Source organism: Miscanthus floridulus, chromosome 5 (assembly GCF_019320115.1).
Source record: "Miscanthus floridulus cultivar M001 chromosome 5, ASM1932011v1, whole genome shotgun sequence".
Taxonomy (NCBI): domain Eukaryota; kingdom Viridiplantae; phylum Streptophyta; class Magnoliopsida; order Poales; family Poaceae; genus Miscanthus; species Miscanthus floridulus.
Window position 1 is genome coordinate 105,407,929 of NC_089584.1, and position 19,357 is coordinate 105,427,285.

At 47.0% G+C, this 19,357-nt stretch overlaps 1 protein-coding gene across 3 annotated transcripts; it reads left to right on the forward strand.

The window, feature by feature from the left end:
- The first annotated feature begins 1,937 nt into the window (after positions 1-1,937).
- On the forward strand, positions 1,938-11,040 carry LOC136450399 (protein SPA1-RELATED 3-like). 3 transcript variants are annotated; one of them, XM_066450806.1, is made up of 7 exons: positions 1,938-4,145; positions 4,224-4,381; positions 7,633-8,575; positions 8,651-8,797; positions 8,924-9,235; positions 9,906-9,965; positions 10,456-11,040. In XM_066450806.1, exons 1-7 carry the CDS (start codon positions 3,603-3,605, stop codon positions 10,642-10,644), a joined length of 2,352 nt encoding a protein of 783 aa, XP_066306903.1. In that variant the 5' UTR covers positions 1,938-3,602; the 3' UTR covers positions 10,645-11,040. The 3 variants fall into 3 exon arrangements, with proteins under 3 accessions (XP_066306903.1, XP_066306904.1, XP_066306906.1); XM_066450807.1 differs by lacking the exon at positions 9,906-9,965; XM_066450809.1 differs by lacking the exons at positions 9,906-9,965; positions 10,456-11,040 and having other exon boundaries at positions 8,651-8,820; positions 8,924-9,217.
- The last annotated feature ends 8,317 nt before the right edge of the window (positions 11,041-19,357 follow it).

Consider the following 19,357-nt stretch of genomic DNA (forward strand, 5'->3'; position numbering starts at 1 on the left):
TGTAGTATATTTTCTTGGATGATGTTGACTACCTTGCATTTAAACATATCCCTTGTATTCATCTCATCCGATGCACCGATTGCATAAGCACTTACGCACATTGCATCATACAGGATCGCAAACTGAGAACCCAGTCGTCATACCCGAGGAGCCCGAGGAGCAGTTCGAGGTGCAGCCGCAGGAAGTGCTAGAAGCCGACGAGGAGGACGTTGAGGAACTTCCGGAGTGCCCCGATCACCGTCCGAGCTCCTTCAAGAGAGGCAAGCCCCGGAGTATTTTTCTCTCGGTTTGCAATGATTTAATTAAATGCTTTACTTTAATTGATGCATTACGTTCAGGAGTTGTTTGCAACCGTTGCTGCATTATACCTTGTCTACCTTTGTTATACTATATCCTTGTTACCCGGGTATCCGTAGTCGAGTCAATGCTTAGCTGGCTTAGACCGGTAGAAGTCGGGTGATTCTCTGTCACCTGCGAGCTATAGGTGGTTACCTGGATCTACTTGGAAGACTATGAAGTCATGGTATAACTAAGTGTTAAATGAAGTTGAGACCGGACGGAGACTTGCAGAGTTTTGGACTGTAGTGTTTCCGTCTGTGTCGATTAAGGACCGAATGTTGTTGGGCCTCGAGTCATGTTGAACGAATGCCTTACATTTAGCTGACCGGATAAAGTACCTTCCGACCGCGAAGCTGGGAGATTTTTCGGGCCGAGTAGATTGCCCGCAACGCATTGTGCCGGAGCAGGTGTGGTAGGACACGGGGGCGGGATGATAAGACCAAAGTGCAGTCGGTCGGCCCCCGGGTACATGTGGTTCCTGGCAAACTCGAGATTCCTAGAAAGTTGACTCGGTGATCAATATCTCACTTTAGCGGGTGAGTGAGGTTTGTGTAAGGAATAAATCACCAGCTGGTTAGGAATCGATTCGAATCGCCATCGCTCCTGGACAGTGAGCACTTGACTTGAGTTACTTCATCGTAGTAAATGTTTATGGAACACTTGGACAGTTATAATGAATATGACAGTATGGAAGTTGTTTAATGATCATTGGTTATCATTACCTGCTTAATCACATTTTTACTCTAGTATAGGTGCAAATCTAGTCGATAGGTTAATAATAATTAACTTGACAATAATGCTTTTAGAAAGGTTCTTGAAAAGCTAAAAATGCTTCTTTTTGCAAATGAGTCAGCTACCCTACTGTAAAGCCTTTCATAATCCTTGGTGTTATTTATTTTCGGTTATGTCGGGTAAGTCTAGCTGAGTACCTTCTCGTACTCAGGGTTTTATTCCAACTTGTTGCAGATGGACAGATGTATTACGGGTACTGTATCAACTGCCTTTATCCTGCGATGGGTGATGCTTAGGACCATGGGCATGGCCATTCCTTACGTCTCGTTTGATGCTTTTGTTGGAGATGATCATTCGCTGGCACTATATTTAAACTCCGCGTGATTGTGTGTGGTTTGAACAAATGACTTCCGCTACTTTTATTCGAACTGGTTTTGTAATAACTATGTTGAAACTCTGATGTATCTGAGATTGCGAACTTTTATGTAATTTGTGATGGTGACCGCTAAACTTATTACGATCTTGGCTGGAATGGAAGTTGGTTTGAAATCCTTCGTGATTTCACGGACTACCGGGTTATACGGGCTTAAGTTTGCTAAATCGTCTGCTCTGGCGGATGATTTTCTTACTTAATTTCGTATAATTGGTCGGTTCTGTTACAGGGGGGCTGGGACGGGTCCGCGGTGGGAGCGGGGCATGGCCGGCAGGGCAAGGCGGGTCCACGGTGGGGTCCGCGGCGGGGAGCGGCTGGAGCGGTGCGACAGTTTTGGGTACTCTGCTTTTGCGGTCGCCGTGGGAGAAGAAAAGTATTGGGTGAGGGGCTCTTTTACTGTGTATGACCTGTCCTAGAACGTGTCTTTACTTTAGGTTTCTGCTCTCGGAGATAGTCTTACGCGCGCCGTATATAAAATAGAAATGCACAGTGCACAGTGTCGCATCCGTTCCTTTTCTTGTCTGTTGAAGACTTTGACTTGTGCGGCCGGTGGCACCGTCACCCCGTGCGGTTCACATGGGTCGTGGGAGTCCGGCCCGGCCTGTCCCGAACAAGAGGTCCGCCCGCCCCGGCGTGCGAGTGCGAGTGCGAGTGCGAGTGCACAGAAACTCGTGCCGCCCACTCCAGCTGAAAACGGATCAAAAGGGAAACAAAACGTGCTCCCGCTAAACAAATGTATTACCACTCCCGGACACCGCTCTCGGCCCCAGATCCCGGATCGCGATTAAACTAGTCTAACCCCGAACACCTTTGGCGGTTCCGGCTGCGCGAAGCCGGTGGCGCGGCGACGTGGCCCGTGCTGGGGCGCCTCGAGTCCAGTCCCAACCCACCACGGGCGTGCGGCCGTCGTTGCGCCACGTCCGCCGCACCCGGCCCTCGCCCAACGCCCAGGTGCCTACCCTCTGAGTCTGACGGTTGGGCTCCTCGGCGGAATATATAAGGCGGACCCCCGGACAGCGACGGGGTCCGCTCTTCAGTCCCCGGTCGGGCGGCCCATGCGATGATGCTCCGGTTGCAGGCCGACGGGTGGGCCCGGTACGGATACGTGGCGCTTTTAATTATCATCAAGCCCAGGTGCGCGCTTTTGGAAAACAAGCGCCCTTTTGATCCACTTCGTGGCAGGCGGTTTGTCACGCGAGCCGTGGCAGGCGGCAGTCACCGGTCGCTGGGCCACTCCGGGCTCGCCTGGCCCGGCTGTCATGAGACAGCAACAGTACCGGCCGCGTGGCTTGACGGCTTCCGTCTTTTGCGTGGTCCCCGCGGTTTCCATTATTAGTAGCGCCACGTCACAAGCGGCTGCTTTTTCGGGAATTTTAAATGATAGTTTCTGATCTTGATCTCGTGCTCGAGGCAAATCTCTTTGCGAATCGCCGGGGAAGTATCAGTAGACCGGGGGAGAGCTCGAGGAGTAGGGGCGCGTACGGCGCTCGAGTTGTTGTTGTTCCTGGGCTTCGCCGGCTCCGTTTTCTTCCACCTCCGCGGCGCGGCAGCCAGTGGTGGGGATGTTCTGTGGGCGTCAAGTCAAGACAGCGTCGTCGCCGTTTCATCTCCGCGGTCAGGTTTGGTGTCTACTGGTCCTGTAGCAGTTCGGGACTTCGGGGGCGAGGGAGATGGACTGGTCTGGTCGCTGTGCCGCTGGCTGCCGCTCCGAACTGGGGCGAGGGCGAGGTGTTCGTGGGTAAGGGTCGCGGGCGTTGTGCGGCTGGGAGGCGGCTACCGAGGCGACGGAAAGCGGTAGTAGACGAGAGAGCCCCGATTTTATAAAGCGGCTTTGTGTGGCTCGCTGCCCGCCTCTGCTCCACTCCTCTCACCTGGTCACTGCTCCTCCCACCTCGCGTTTCTTCGGCGGGCTCAGGTGACTGCTTGCTGCTGGTTCAGATCCTTATCCCCTTCGCTGCATCGAGGCCGTTCGGAGCTTGGAGCTGTCCTTTCTGCTTTAGAAGATGGGTCTGGCGGAGCGGTGCGTGGAGGTGCGGGGCGCGGCGAATATGAGGTGATCCCGGTCATGGGGTAGAGTGGAGGGGGTGGAGTGTGTGGTATGGAGCCGTTCCGTGGCGCTGCTGGCGGCGGGCGGCGTTGGGGGGAGGCGGAGGCGGAGGCGGAGGGCGATGCGGCGGGGGAAGGGAGACGAGGGGAGGACGGGGGCGAGGTGAGCCTGCGGGAGTGGCTGGACCGGCCGGGCCGGGCGGTGGAGGCGGCGGAGTGCGTGCACGTGTTCAGGCAGGTGGCGGAGGCGGTGGCCGTCGCGCACGCGCAGGGGGTGGCCGTGGGCAGCGCGCGACCGTCGTGCTTCGTCGTGTCGCCGCCCTTCGCGCGTATCGCCTTCATCGAGTCTGCCTCCGGCTCCGACGCCTCGGGTTCGTGCTCGGGCTCTGACGCCTCCGAGGACGCCGACCCGGACGCCTCGCCTCCGCGGCGACGCGACGGCGCCGGCCGCGGTGAGGAGCGCGCGGGAAAGTCGTTCCCGCTCAAGAGCGTGCTGGCTATGGAGCTCAACTGGTACACCAGCCCCGAGGAGGCGGACGACAGCGCCGCTACCTTCGCCTCTGACGTCTACAGACTGGGCGTGCTCTTGTTCGAGGTGCGTTTGCTTCACATCAATATACTTCTGTTTTGCGGCACGTCTTGACATCGCTTGTGTTTGCTTCGCGGACTGCAGCTGTTCTATACATTCGAAACCATGGAAGACAAGATGCGGGCAATGGCGAATCTGCGGCACCGGGTGTTGCCACCACAGTTGCTACTCAAGTGGCCCAAGGAAGCATCCTTCTGCCAGTTGCTAATGCACCCTGTGCCAGAAACCAGACCGAAGATGAGGTGCGTCGCGTGTCGTGTACTATGCTTGAGTGTGTTACCCCAGGAGAAAGGTTGCATGAGCGGTTTCTTGTTTCACATTAGGTAGCATGAAGTCCTTTATGATCTTACAGTATTTTTCTCTCACAACAAATCAGCTTCAGCCGGTTTATCGGCCGGCTTTAATACCAGCCGAACAGACCCTGCATTTGTTTATTAGTATATGTGCTGTGGTTGTACACTTTGTAAGACAAAGAACGTGGGTTTGATAAACATGAGCATGGAGTTGTTTGAAGATCAAGCTTGCCTGGAAAATTGGCTAAATCTTGCAGCAAGAGAGGAAAACCAATATTCATGAGGCAGTACTACTACAACAACAACAACAACAAAGCCTTTAAGTCCCAAACAAATTGGGGTAGGCTAGAGTTGAAACCCAACAAAAGCAAAGGTTCAAACACGTGAATAGCTGTTTTCCAAGCACTCCTATCTAAGGCTAAGTTTTTGGGTATATTCCATCATTTCAAGTCTCCTTTTATTGCCTCTACCCAAGTCAACTTTGGTCTTCCTCTGTCTCTCTTCACGTTACTATCTTGGCTTAGGATTTCACTATGCACCGGTACCTCTGGAGGTCTTCGTTGGACATGTCCAAAACATTTCAACCGGTGTTGTACAAGCTTTTCTTCAATTGGTGCTACCCTTAATCTATCACGTATATCATCGTTCTGAACTCGATCCCTTCTTGTATGATCGCAAATCCAACGCAACATACGCATGTCCGCGACACTTATCTGTTGAACATGTCGTCTTTTCGTAGGCCAACATTCTACACCATACAACATAGCAGGTCTAATCGTCGTCCTATAAAACTTGTCTTTTAGCTTCTGTGGTACCCTTTTGTCACATAGGACATCAGACGCTTGGCGCCACTTCATCCACTCTGCTTTGATTCTATGGCTAACATCTTCATCAATATCCCCGTCTCTCTGTAGTATTGATCCTAAATATCGAAAGGTATCCTTCCTAGGCACTACTTGACCTTCCAAACTAATATCTTTCTCCTCCCGAGTAGTAGTGCCGAAGTCACATCTTATATACTCAGTTTTAGTTCTACTGAGTCTAAAACCTTTGGATTCCAAAGTCTTCCGCCATAACTCCAGTTTCTGATTCACTCCTGTCCGACTTTCATCAACTAGCACTACATCGTCCGCGAAAAGCATACACCAAGGGATGTCCCATTGTATGTCCCTTGTGACCTCATCCATCACTAAGGCAAACAGATAAGGGTTCAAAGGTGACCTCTGATGTAGTACTATCCTAATCGGGAAGTCATCCGTGTCTCCATCACTTGTTCGAACACTAGTCACAACATTGTTGTACATGTCCTTAATGAGCCCGACGTAATTCGTTGGGACTTTATGTTTGTTCAAAGCCCACCACGTAACATTCCTTGGTATTTTATCATAAGCCTTCTCCAAGTCAATAAAAATCATATGTAGGTTCTTCTTCTTCTCCCTATACCGCTACATAACTTGTCTTATTAAGAAAATGGCTTCCATGGTTGACCTTCCTGCCATGAAATCAAATTAGTTCATAGAGACCCGCGTTATTGCTCTCAAGCGATGCTCGATAACTCTCTCCCATAGTTTCATAGTATGACTCATCAACTTAATTTCCTGGTAATTAGTACAACTTTGAATATCCCCTTTATTCATGTAGATCGGTACCAATATACTTCTCCTCTACTCGTCAGGCATCTTGTTCGATCGAAAAATATGGTTGAACAACTTGGTTAGCCATACTATAGCTATGTCCCTGAGGCATCTCCACACCTCGATTGGGATACCATCCGGTCCCATTGTCTTACCTCCTTTCATCCTTTTCAACGCATCTCTGACCTCAGATTCTTGGATTCTCCGCACAAAACATCTATTGGTGTCATCAAAAGAGTCATCCAACTGAAAGGTTGTGTCCGTATTCTCACCATTGAACAATTTGTCAAAATACTCTCGCCATCGATGTCGGATCTCATCCTCTTTCACCAAGAGATGCTCCATTTCATCCTTAATGCACTTAACTTGGTTGAAGTCCTTTGTCTTTCTCTCACGAACCCTAGCCATCCTATAAATGTCCTTCTCTCCTTCCTTCGTACTCAAATGTTGGTAAAGATCCTCGTACGCTCTACCCTTTGCCACACTTACAGCTCGCTTTGCAGTCTTCTTTGCCACCTTGTGCTTCTCTATGTTGTCCACACTCCTGTCATGGTACAAGTGTCTATAACATTCTTTCTTCTCCTTAATAGCCCTTTGGACTTCCTCGTTCCACCACCAAGTATCTTTAGCCTCGCCTCCACTTCCTTTGGTTACTCCACACACCTCTGAGGCCACCTTCCGAATGTTGGTTGCCATCTTCTCCCACATGTTGTTTATGTCTTCTTCTTTCTTCCAAGAGCCCTCTTTGAGAACCCTTTCTCTGAATACCTCTGACCTCTCTCCTTTCAATTTCCACCACTTGTTCTTTCAATCTTAGCTTGTTTATCCCTATGGGCATGCACCTGAAAACGAAAGTCTACCATCAAAAGCTTATGTTGAGAAACAACACACTCCCCTGGTATCACCTTGCAACCCAAGCATGCTCGTTTGTCCTTTCTTCTTGCGAAGACAAAGTCAATCTTCATGAGGCAGTACTAGACACTAGAATTATTATCAGCAATTTGAAACAATAGAATTTATTAACAATTAACATTGCTCCACATATTCTAGATTTGTCACTCTTGTTCTAGCCTTAATTTTATGTGGAAAAAAATGCAGCAAACAATCAAAAAATTATAACTAACCATCATACCATGCACTTGCAGGACAATTCTGCCAATTTGTGAAAGTCAGACATGTCATTTGTCCTATACTGTTTCGGTTTTGATACTATTCATAGTTCATGTTTATTTCAAATCTTCAATAGAAAAATGTGGCTGTATTGCAACTGATGGAAGTGCCAGCACACTGCTTTTTGTTTTAGGAGTTCCTCAGTGGATCTTTATCTTTGGCTAGAGACTTCTGTTTGGACAATAGACCATGGTGGATTTTAGTTGAGGTTAACATTTTTTTCTTCATTGCCTTCTCGCTACCTCAATTGCTAGTTGGTCATATGCTTGCCCTTGACGTAATTATTTAAGAAAATTAAATAAAGATATGTATCTGCATATTATCTTTGTGTTATCCAATGAGGTGGTGCCACATTGACCTCCCCATTCTTATTTTTTGTTTCTTTTTGTTTGACAGTGAAGTGTTGCAGAGTGAGTTCCTTAATCAGTCAAGGAATAGCCTGGAAGAGCGTGAAGCGGCACTTAGGTTACGCGAAGAGATAGAAGAACAAGAATTATTGCTGGATTTTCTTCAGCAGTTGCAGAAAAGAAAGCAGGATATAGCAGACAGTTTGCAGGACACTGTTGCTTTCCTCTCTTCTGACATCAATGAGGTACTCCACCAGCAATCTGCACTTGGCCACTGTGTGAACTTCTCATCCGATTTCGATAAAGAGGTGTGCTCTGGAACTGTTGAAGATCAGAGTGATTGCGGATCCAGGAAGCGATTCAGACCTGAGCTGCAAGGTGTTGACATGGAGGAAAATAATCGTAGTTTGGAAGAATGTTCAAGAACAGTGCCATCCTCTGAGTTAATCCAGGAAAGTGTTCTGTCAAAAAGCTCCAGGTTGATGAAGAACTTCAAAAAACTTGAAACAGCTTATTTTCTAACAAGGTCCGAGTTGGCGAAGCAAGTTGGCAACCAAATAAGTAGTCATCAAGTTGTTAAGAGGGCTACTGGTTCAGCTATTGGGACCGAGGGAAGTTCAATAGATGATTTTTCTTTGGAAAGGCAATATGGTAGAAGGCAAAGAGGCTGGGTGAACTCTTTTCTTGAGGGGTTGTGCAAGTACTTGTCATTCAGTAAGTTGAAAGTTCGGGCAGAACTGAAGCATTGTGATTTGCTGAACTCATCAAACTTAGTATGCTCCTTAGGGTTTGACCGGGATAGAGAGTTTTTTGCAACTGCTGGTGTAAATAAGAAGATAAAAGTGTTTGAGTATAATATGATTGTAAATGAACACCATGATATTCACTATCCTGTGGTAGAGATGTCTAATAGATCAAAACTGAGCTGTATTTGCTGGAACAGTTATATGAAGAGCCATATAGCATCTAGTGATTTTGAGGGTATAGTACAGGTAAGCTCTGTGGCATGCTTTTTTATAATTAAATTTGTGTTTGATGCAATTATCATAATATCCCTGTATTTTCAGGTTTGGGATGTTACCAGGAGTCAAGTTTTTGTTGAGATGAGGGAGCATGAGCGACGTGTGTGGTCGGTGGACTTCTCAATTGTGGACCCAACAAAATTGGTCAGTGGGAGTGATGATGGATGTGTGAAGCTGTGGGATATGAATCAGGCAATTTTATTCTTGCACGTACTGTATGTCAGCTTTTGAACTAACGATAGCGTGGTTATCGAACTTGTCTGTGAATGTAGAATTGCTTCTCTCCATTGTTATAACACATTTTTATGAACTGTGCAGGCTGGGAGTATTGGCACTATTAGGACAAGGGCAAACGTGTGTTCTGTGCAATTTCAACCTGATACTGCTCGCTCCATTGCCATTGGCTCAGCAGACCACAAAATTTACTGCTATGATCTTCGTAACATACGAGCTCCTTATTGTACACTAGTTGGGCACACAAAGACTGTAAGCTATGTTAAGTATCTGGATGCATCAACAATAGTATCTGCGTCTACTGACAACTCATTGAAGCTTTGGGACCTGTCGATGAGTCGAGGAAGGATAATTGACAGTCCAATTCAAACATTTACGGGGCATACAAACACAAAGGTTTGATAAAACTTTCACACATACTTGTTCTCTTTTCATACTATTGCTCTACAAGTGAGTGTCTAGTTTTATCTGATGGACATACTTTGCTAGTTTAATTTTGAAAGTTGTACTATTGCAATGAAACACTAATACTGTATGTATGGAGTATCCTATTGTGACAATTATCTGTGCTATCGTATATACAACTACAGTGCCTTTTACAGCTGTATCTGATTGATCTGTGATGTTATACAGTCACGAACATTAGTGATACATCATGTTCTTTTCCTTTTCTCTGGATCAATGAGACAAGACAATTTGTAAGATTTTTCTCTTTTGATGGATCAGTGTGCAAAGGAAGTGCTTTAAATTCCATTGCACCAGTTGTTTATTTAGATATTTAGACTGCTTGACAACCTTAAATTGTTTCACTTAGTGTGTTTCCTGCAGATTTACTTACCAGCTTATCCCTGTAGCATATTAACATAGTGGTTTGTAGTTTGAGCAGTTGATTGATCTCATGAAATATTTTAGTCTCTCAGTTGAGTTCATAATTAACTCATGTATACAGAGGTTGCCCTTCAGCTATTCCATCATACCCTTTGTATGCTGATGAGTTTCTGTGCTGAAAGACAGTGACATTTTCATTGAGTGACCGATTTACTTATTTGTTAAACCTTTTGACCAGAACTTTGTTGGCCTTTCCATATCTGATGGTTACATCGCTACTGGCTCTGAAACAAATGAGGTATGCATTCCATAGCTAACCTTCCACAAACTGGTCTGGACATCTGACTGCTAGTTAGATTGACCAGTACTTTACCTACCTTTATGCAAAATCATAGGGTACGCAGAGTAAACATTGCATTTGTTGCAAGGAAGCTGATGTTTATTATTGATGGATATAGTGTAGTTCAGGATGCTCATGTTCTAGTCTTCATTTGCTATGCCATGTGTATATGCCATACAGCGAGACAAGTAGCTTTCATACTTTTCTAAGTTCTATCTTTATATAGAAGGAAGGAAATGTAATTATGATGGAATGCAGGTGCAAACGAATATCCTGTTGTAGGTGAAGCAGCATTTGCTGTGTCAAACTGTCAATAGTGCAGGAACTTAGTATCCTTTAATTTTTGATAGATTGGTATATGTCTCCAATGCCTATTCATATCCTGTTTTATGAGGAATTGCATCAAATAAAATGTTTAACTCACTTTTTCCTTCTTACTGTACCACAGGTTTTTGTCTACCACAGAGAATTTCCCATGCCAGTGTTGGCATATAAGTTCAGCGTGACAGACCCTATATCAGGCCAGGAGATTGATGATCAGTCACAGTTCATTTCATGCGTCAGCTGGAGAGGGCAGTCTTCAACTCTTCTATCTGCAAACTCCAGCGGCAACATTAAGATCTTAGAAATGGACTGAGGATTGGAGTTTGCATCTGCTGAGTCTCGGCTATAAATGGACTGACTTGTTACCAAGGTTGTGCGCGTGTGTGGCTTCAAAGTTTGTGGCAATTAAATTCAGAGTTGCCAACGGTGCGAGGTGCAGCTTAATCCGAGTTGCAGAGTTGGGAGAGGTAGGAGTAGCTGTAACAGATTTTAGCATGGTTTGATAGGATTACAGATTAGCGTGGTAGCAAAAGTAGCATAAATAGGAAACATAATTGAGGCGTGGGAAGGAAAGGTTTAGTACATCATTGGTTCGAGGTATACTTGTACAGCCAATCAATCCAGTTTTTACCTAGCAGCATCAGGCTTTTGCTCTTGCGATAGTGGTACTTGAAAGGCAAAAAGTATAAAGTGGGTCTGTTGAATCAAAGATCAGCATTTGGCTCATTAGAGCATCTCCAAGAGTTCCCTAAATTCCTTTCTAATTCTTAGTTTTTAGCAAGATGAGAAAAAACCCCTCTCCAACAACTCCTAATCCATCCTCTTAATCTCTTAGAACTTGGAAAAAGTCATCATGTTTCGCGTAAAGTTACATGTTTTCGAGTCGTGTGTATCTTCTCTCCCTGTGCGTGTTTGTCGACTAATCTAAAGGAGGAAGGGCGTTGATGCAAATGTATAAAAAAGAAAGAACATATAAAAATGGTTAGGATAATTTAGACCTTCTATTTTAGGAGTGGATTATTAGAAACTCTTAAAGATGGCCTTCTTTATTCATTCCAATATTTTTTTCTTTATTCCTTTCAATATTTTTTTAGGAGTTGTAAACCTCCTTATTTTGGGAAAGAAAATATTAGGTTCTTGGAGATGCTCTTAGCTCTCTCTTTTTTTATTCCCCATATAATATTGATAAATGTGTTAGCTTTCAGGCATGCGCACCCTTCGATCAGGTAATGGCCCCGTTTGGCTTACTCTATATCTGGCTTGTTCAACTTCTTTTTTTTTTTCAGTCGGAACAGTGTTTTTTTCTCACAATATTTCAGTCAGAATAGCATTTTTCAACCAATTTCAGTCAAAATTCAGCAAGTCAAACGGGGCCAATATGGTTTTCTACGCATCCTAGGACTTCTCGGCGTTCGTCTGCAGACGTGAGGAGAGGAGCTGTGCAAGAGGATACAAGAATTTTCAATAACTAGGTAAATGCTCGTGCGTTGCAACGGGAACGCATAATACCACGATAACATATGTATGAGCGTATGTTATACTGTTATCTAAAATAGATACCGCAATCATAATATTCTAATCAATATTACATAAGTCTTCACGAAAGATAGATGGTTAAAATATAACTCTAAATTTGAATGCAAAACAAAAACATCAACTTCAATTGTCGCATCACTGTTTCTTAATGTACGGAGCGACATTCACAAAAAAATTAAGAAGTTACCTGACGCCATGTTTCTTAATGTAGCCATTTGACCTCAAGCAGTACGCCATTGGGGATTTAGATGAGCATAATAAATGTTGACCACATGACATGCATTTTCAATTCAGGAAAGATAACCAGAAGAAAAATTTGCATCAACACTATACAGAACAGTAAACCAGTTCAACTTGTAAGATGGCAAAGCAAAAACAGTCATTTTCAACTGAGGGCACGCGACATGGCCGTCCGACTCTGATGAAATCCTCCCACAGTCCACGGTCATTTACACATGAGGGAGCACGGCATGGCCTTTTTTGTTTTTAATTAACCACAGTAGAATTCATTTATTGGATTTGGATCCGTAGAAAACTGAAAGATGCAAATATCAGGACGTTGCGTTGCTATCTCTATCCAGCTACCACATCCGCATTGCTATCTTATCTATGTAGTTTTAGTATAGAATAAATTAAGGACGAAAGTATAGATGCTAACCTACGAGGGTTTAGGGTTCAGGCGTGTATTCCTTCGCTGCGCTGCCTCTGTCGAGGCCGCCCGCTTGCCACCAACATCGTCCGCTCCCGGAACCTGCGAGTGTTTAGGGTTTAGGCGTGTCTACGCCACGGGTTTATCTCAGGGATGCACATGAAAACAACCAAATGACGATATTTTTTTTTCATAGTTTAATCCGAAAAACACTCATGCATAGCAAGACATAATAGGTCATGTTATCACTCAATCTATCAAGGGTGCAATTTCATTCAGGAGATCAACAAGCATCTGTTTGAGGTCACCTGCTCGTGAACCTAGCTCAACCTTGACACATGAGTACATACATAAATAAAATCAAAATAGAGTTTTGAGAAGTGGCCGCTGAAATTGATTCCAGAATGTAGTTTTTATACCGATGCTTGTTTACTTAGACGAAGTTGCTCCAGCACATCAGCGGTCAATCGATTTGGTAGAACTTCTAGCAACTTAGCCACCTGAGATGCAAGTGGAAAACAATATTTGTCATTGAAGTTTTTAGTGCTCGAGTAATATATGATTCAACACGGCTGATGTCAGATGCTTTCACAAATTCCTAAAACAGTGACTAAACAGATGGCTAGTTGACATGATCTCAACCAAACAGTCGCGGATCTAGAAAATTTCATGTGCAATTTGCTAAAACATATTTAGCAATTCAGTAATCCATTTCAAAATTTGTCTCATAATTTAATATATACAAGTACTAAATAACATAATAGATTAATAGTTCAAAAAATATTACAATACTATTTGTATGGTTTTCTAAAGGACACAAAAAGTATCATACACCAAATTATCAAATGATTAAAAAAAGAGGGAATGGAACGTAGGATCCTCACAAAGGAGGTATGGTGCGGCTGGAGATCATAGATGCCTCGAAGTCTCTGTCTTTGAATAATTCGAAGCCTTTGTCTGCAAATAATTCCAAATCGAGATTTCATAAAACTATGGTTTGGAGAAAAAAATGACTACTCTGTAATCATATTATAGATTAGAGTTCAGAAAGAATACGCTACTTACTCCTGATGTATATTTGCTTTACTGTCTCTTGTCAGATTAGTTTGATCATAGACCCTCCTGATCGGAACGGAACAACTCTGCTGCTGCAATCAGAAGGCACCAATTCTGCTAGAATCGATCATAGACCCTCTCTCACAAAACTACGGTTAGCACCATAACATGCAGAACAAATCAAACCTGCCTCTGACTTGATGTCTACCTCCGCCGCGCCGCCATCATCCCCAATTTTTCCCCCAAACTTGGAACCCTAAATCCCGAACTAAGGCATGAATTGGCGGATTAATACCTGCTCCAGCATCAGTGATGCCGCGCCGCCACTGCTAGGAGGCTCCCCTCCGGCGCATGCATCCGCACGCCATCGACATCCTCCTGTGCACACCGCCACTGCGAGACAGGGGACCGGCCAGAAGCGGTCTCCTCGACGACCGAGGGCTTGGAAGACTACGACACCGGATGCGCCTCCTGCTGCTGCGGATGGCTGGCGGCCGGTGTCCTGTGGTCCGGCGCCCTGGTGGCCTCCCGTCCCGGAGCAACGTCGTGGGAGAGTAGTCATCACGTCTTGCGTGTGCGGGGGAGAGGAGTCGCGGTGCGCCAGGGAGCCGTGGGGCTTCATTTTTTTCGGGATCGCACTGGGGATGCACGGGAGCGAGCGGTTTTGGTGTCGCACCTGTGGACGAAATAGTTATGAATGTTTTAGTTGTAGAGAAAAATTTGACATTGATATATATATCTAGGTGCATAATAAAAGTCATGTAATGTCTTAGAGCAACTCCAATAGATGTGGTATCCTTGTTGTGTATGCTATATTTGGAATTTTACAACAAAAATTGAGCTCCAACGGGTGTGCTAAATGGTTTTCTAAAATAACAAACGTGCTATCCCTGGAATCTCGCTCGGCATAGATAGCACGCCGTGCTCGCTAGCCATCTGCCGAAATCGCTCGCCATGGTGCTTGCCCGCGTGCACAATCCTTCCCACGCTCATTGTCGGTGCAAAAAGTGACCAACTAGTGAATATTTATAGTTTTGCCGTACGTTGTGATCGGAGGTGGCCTAACACTCAATGACACAGTATTTATACTGGTTCAGGCAACATGCCCTATGTCCAGTTTGGGTTGGTTAGTGATTTTATTCCTGAGCCCAGGTGCTCGAAGTTTGCTGTGGGGTTACAAACGAGAAGGAGGAAGAAATGGTGTACAGGAGGTCTGGTCGGCTCCGATCGAAAGGGCTAGGAGCGACGGGAGCTGCGCTATGAGTAAGTGTTCAAGTGTGTGCTTGGAGTCCGAACCCGGCGGTTCTGTGATCGTGAGCTAGTGAACTTGATCGGTGCTTGTTATCTTCAAGAAGGGCTCTCCCTTTGTTGGAGGGTGTGTGTCCCCTTTTATAGATAAAGGGGATGGCTTTACAAGTGAGGGTGAGGGTACGTATGCTACCGAGCCTTGTTGCCCACGCCGGTGGGTACAAGATAATGGTAGGCGCCTACAACACTGTTGATGTTACTGTAGAATGTCAGATGCATGCGAGAGGTCGTGCTACCTTTGTTAGGGATGGTAGATGTCGGTACCTGCAAATACTGTTTGATGCCTAGAGGCATGTGAGGAGTCTAGCTATGTTCACTCGGTACGGTAAATCCTAGCGCCCATACCACTATCGATGCCCAGAGGCACGTTGGGGGCCTTACCGTATGGGAGTTTTAGCGGCCCCTACAACACTGTAGAGGGAGATGTTGGCACCTACAATACTATTTGTATCAGGGTGGCTGCAGAGTACTGTTCCATGCAGGGTATGGTCCCTGGTACAGTGGTTTTGACTTATGAGCCTTGCCTTGCTTTTCTCCACACGTCTTCTGGTTCCCACCGAGCGGGCGACCCCGGTCGGATGGCTCCAGTCGGCTCTGATTGTGCCGATCGGAAAAGAGCGGTGAGCAGGGTTCCTACAAACCCAGGTCGAAGATGCAGGGTCGAAGTTAGAAGTAGTGTTTTGGGCTAGGCCTTCTGATCGGAGGGGCCGTCCGTAGGCGGCTGGAGTCGAAGCGAATGCTCTGGTCGAAGAGGTGGGCTGAAGTAGCCGACAAGCAGGCGTTGTTCCTCTTCGGCCAGACCTTTTGGTCGGTGACTAGGCTGCCCTTTCGGCCTATCATTTTAGACTCTTGGGCCGAGCCTTAGCGTGGAAGCCGGTCCCCGAGAGACCCTGGGTTTTATGAACCCGATAGGAGCCCCCGAGCCCCCGGGTGATTCGGGTAGAATCATCCGGGGGATTTTTGTCTTGTCGGCGGGTGCGCGCGAGCGCACCCACGGGTGTAGCCCCCGAGCCCCTGGGCGGTTCGGGCAGAACCGTCTGGGGGGTTTCCTGTGTTGTCAGTGGGGGAGTTTTTTTTGTTTGAGATGATGTTTTATCGACCAAGGCGTGCAGCCGAGGCGGTTTTTTAGTCGTTTTGAGAGATTAGGTGAGAGGGAGCTCATGGATCCTGGCGTCGGTGCACGCCATGGGTCGAGTGAGGGAGTCAGTCAAGGGTTTTGGACGAGATAGAGCTTCACTGATCTTAGCATCGATGCGTGCCCTAGGATCGGGTGAGGCAGTTAGTTTTGGACGAGACAGAGCTCACTGATCCTGGTGTCGATGCACGCCGTGGGATCGAGTGAGGAAGTTAGATTTGGACGAGACAGAGCTCACTGATCCTAGTGTCGATGCGTGCCGTGGGATCGGGTGAGGCAGTTTTGGACAAGACAGAGCTCACTAATCCTGGCGTCGATGCACGCCGTGGGATCGGGTGAGGCAATTAGTTTTGGACGAGACAGGGCTCACTGATCCTAACATCGATGCGCGTCGTGGGATTGAGCGAGGGAGTCAGTCAAGGGATTTGGACGAGACAGAGCTCATTGATCCTAGCGTCGATGCGTGCCATGGGGTCGAACGAGGGAGCCAGTCTTGGACGAGACAGAGCTTACTGATCCTGGCGTCGATGCGTGCCGTGGGATTGGGTGAGTCAGAGTCATGGGGCGAGATTGGGGTCGCAGACCTAGGTTTTTGGAGCGCAGTTGGAAGTTTAGCCGGATGGGGCGAGAGCAAGGTTGCAAACCTAGGTTTTTGGAGCGTAGTCGAAAGCGTAGCCAGATGGGGCGAGATCAGGGTCGCAAACCCAGGTTTTTTGGAGCGTAGTCGGAAGCGTAGCCTGATGAGGCGAGATCGAGGTCGTAAACCCAGGTTTTTTGGAGCGTAGTCGAAAGCGTAGCCAGATGGGGTGAGATCGAGGTCACAAACCTAGGTTTTTTTGGAGCGCAGTCGGAAGCGTAGCCGGATGGGGCGAGATCAGGGTTGCAAACCTAGGTTTTTGGAGCGCAGTCAGAAGGGGCGAGTTCGGGGTTGCAGTCCCAGGCTTTTTGTCATGAGCCCCCGAGCCCTGTTGGGCCTTAGTAGGGGTCGGTGTGAGTTGTGTGCGTTACCCCATCCTTGGTTCCTCACAACCAGAGGGGCTGAGTTTTGTCACTTGTCCCGATCGCTCGGGCTCAAGTGACACGCTCGGTGAGTTCACTAATGGGTGTGATCGAGCATCGTTCATGACGGGGTTGGCATAGCCCTCTTGTGACATTCCACTACTCCTTTACCTACAACCCGGCAGATGCCTAGGTCATTCTAGAGACCGACCCGGGTGGCCTAACGGCCTCCCTTTGATGGAGATTCTGTGGGTTTGGTGAGAGATTTAGGATCGAACGAGAAGGTTGAGATGACCTAGTCTGCTAGACCGGGCGAGGGCCGTACGGGGCTCATCTACGTTTTTCTCCCCTAGCTCTGTTGGTTGCTCATGTTGAATGAGGCAACCACCGCTTTGTGACGGAACACGGAATGTTGTGATGCATTTCACTGCACGTGCGATGCTTAGTTCCTGAGCCCCCGGATGGTTCAGGGCCCGAATCGTCTGGGAGGTTCGGGCGTATGGAATGAATGCGCGTATGGATGTATGAAATGATTGTAAGGAAATAGAGGAGGTTGGTAGTGCTCACCTTGATGGCTAGAGTGACGGGATTTAGAGAGCTTCAGTCAGAAATGTCTGACCAGGACCCGCGCTCATCGTTCGTGGGTGAGCCCCTGTGTGAACTATTTTTGTATTAATAAACACATCAGTCCTGTTCTCTATGACAGAATCACTATCCGTTCCTTATTTTTATCCTGGCGTAGCTATTGTTTTTGTCCTTTCTTTTCTGCACCTGCCCGTTAGTTCCGTAGGCTGTAGCTTTTTTAAGAGCCTAGGCATGGCCTGCGGGGCTTGGCTGCTTGTAGCCATAGGTTGTGGCGGGGTGCGTTCGGTTAGGAGTGAGAACAAAGTTACGTAGGATAGTTAAAGGAAAGGAAATGTGCTTCCATTCGGGGATAAATTTGCTTACCACATGACAATAAAAACAGAGGTAATATTCGGTATTATGAGGTAATATTTGGTATTATGCCCTTATGTAGCCCCCAAGCGACCTGGGCTAAAACTATTTGGGCCGAGGTGCTTTTCAGGAGTAAGTGTTGACTAAAAAAGCAGTAATACCAAATTTTAGGGGAAAACAATGTAGCTGTTCGATGTTCCAAGTGTTGGTGAGAGCGTTGCCGTCGTTGTCCTCCAGTCGGTAGGTGCCCAGTCTGATTACTTCAGTCACCGTATAGGGTCCTTCCCATGGCGGAGAGAGTTTGTGTTTTTCCTTTGTCGATTGGGTCCTCTAGAGTACAAGGTCATCGACTTCGAGGATTCTCCCCCTGATCTTTCTTTTGTGGTACCTATGGAGAGTTTGCTAATAGTGAGCGGAGCGGATGACGGTCATCTTGCGGGCTTCCTCGAGCAGGTCGACTGTGTCTTTCTAAGCCTTCGTGGCTTGGTCGCAGTTGAAAGCCTTCACTCTTAGGGCATCATGGTCGAGGTAGGAGGGCAGCACTGCCTCAGCTCTATAAGCTAGGAAGAAAGGCGTGAACCCTATGGTTCGGTTCAGGGTCGTTCTTAGGCTCTAGAGGATTGCTGGGACCTCTGCCACCCATCGTCCGATGTATTTGTTGTCTGTCAAAGATGCGTGACTTGAGTCCTTGGAGGACCATGCCATTGGCACGCTCGACTTGACCGTTGGTTCGTGGATGTCCGACCGAGGCCCAGTCGATCCTGATGCCATATCCGTCACTAAAGTCTAGGAACTTCTTTCCGGTGAAGTTGGTTCTATGGTCAGTGATGATACCGTTAGGAATGTCGAACTGGTAGATAATGTCGAGGAAGAATTTGACCACCTCTTCTGAGCAGATGTTTGTGATGGGCTTGGCCTCTATCCACTTGGTGAATTTGTCGACTGCTATGAGTAGGTGAGTGAAACTGTCTGGGCCCTTTTTGAGGGGTCCCACCATGTCAAGGCCCCAGACCATGAATGGCCAGGTGATGTGGATGGTTTGGAGTTCCTATGACGGCAGATGTGTTTGCCGAGCGTAGAACTAGCATCCTTCACATCTACGGACAACCTCCTCTACATCTCGTAGCGCGGTGGGCCAGTAAAAACCTTAACGAAAGGCTTTTTCGACCAGTGACCTTAGGGCCACATGATGTCCACAAATTTTAGCCTAGACCTCGAGGAGGAGCTGCTTCCCCTGGTTTGGTGGGGATACACTTCATGAGTACCCCTGACGGACTCCATTTGTAGAGTTCATCACCGAGTGCGACAAAGGTCTTGGCGCGTCGAGCGATCCATCAGGATTTAGTCCTTTTGGGTGGGAGAACCTCCTCGAGGAGGTAGGCGAGTAGTGGTACTCGCCAGTCAGTT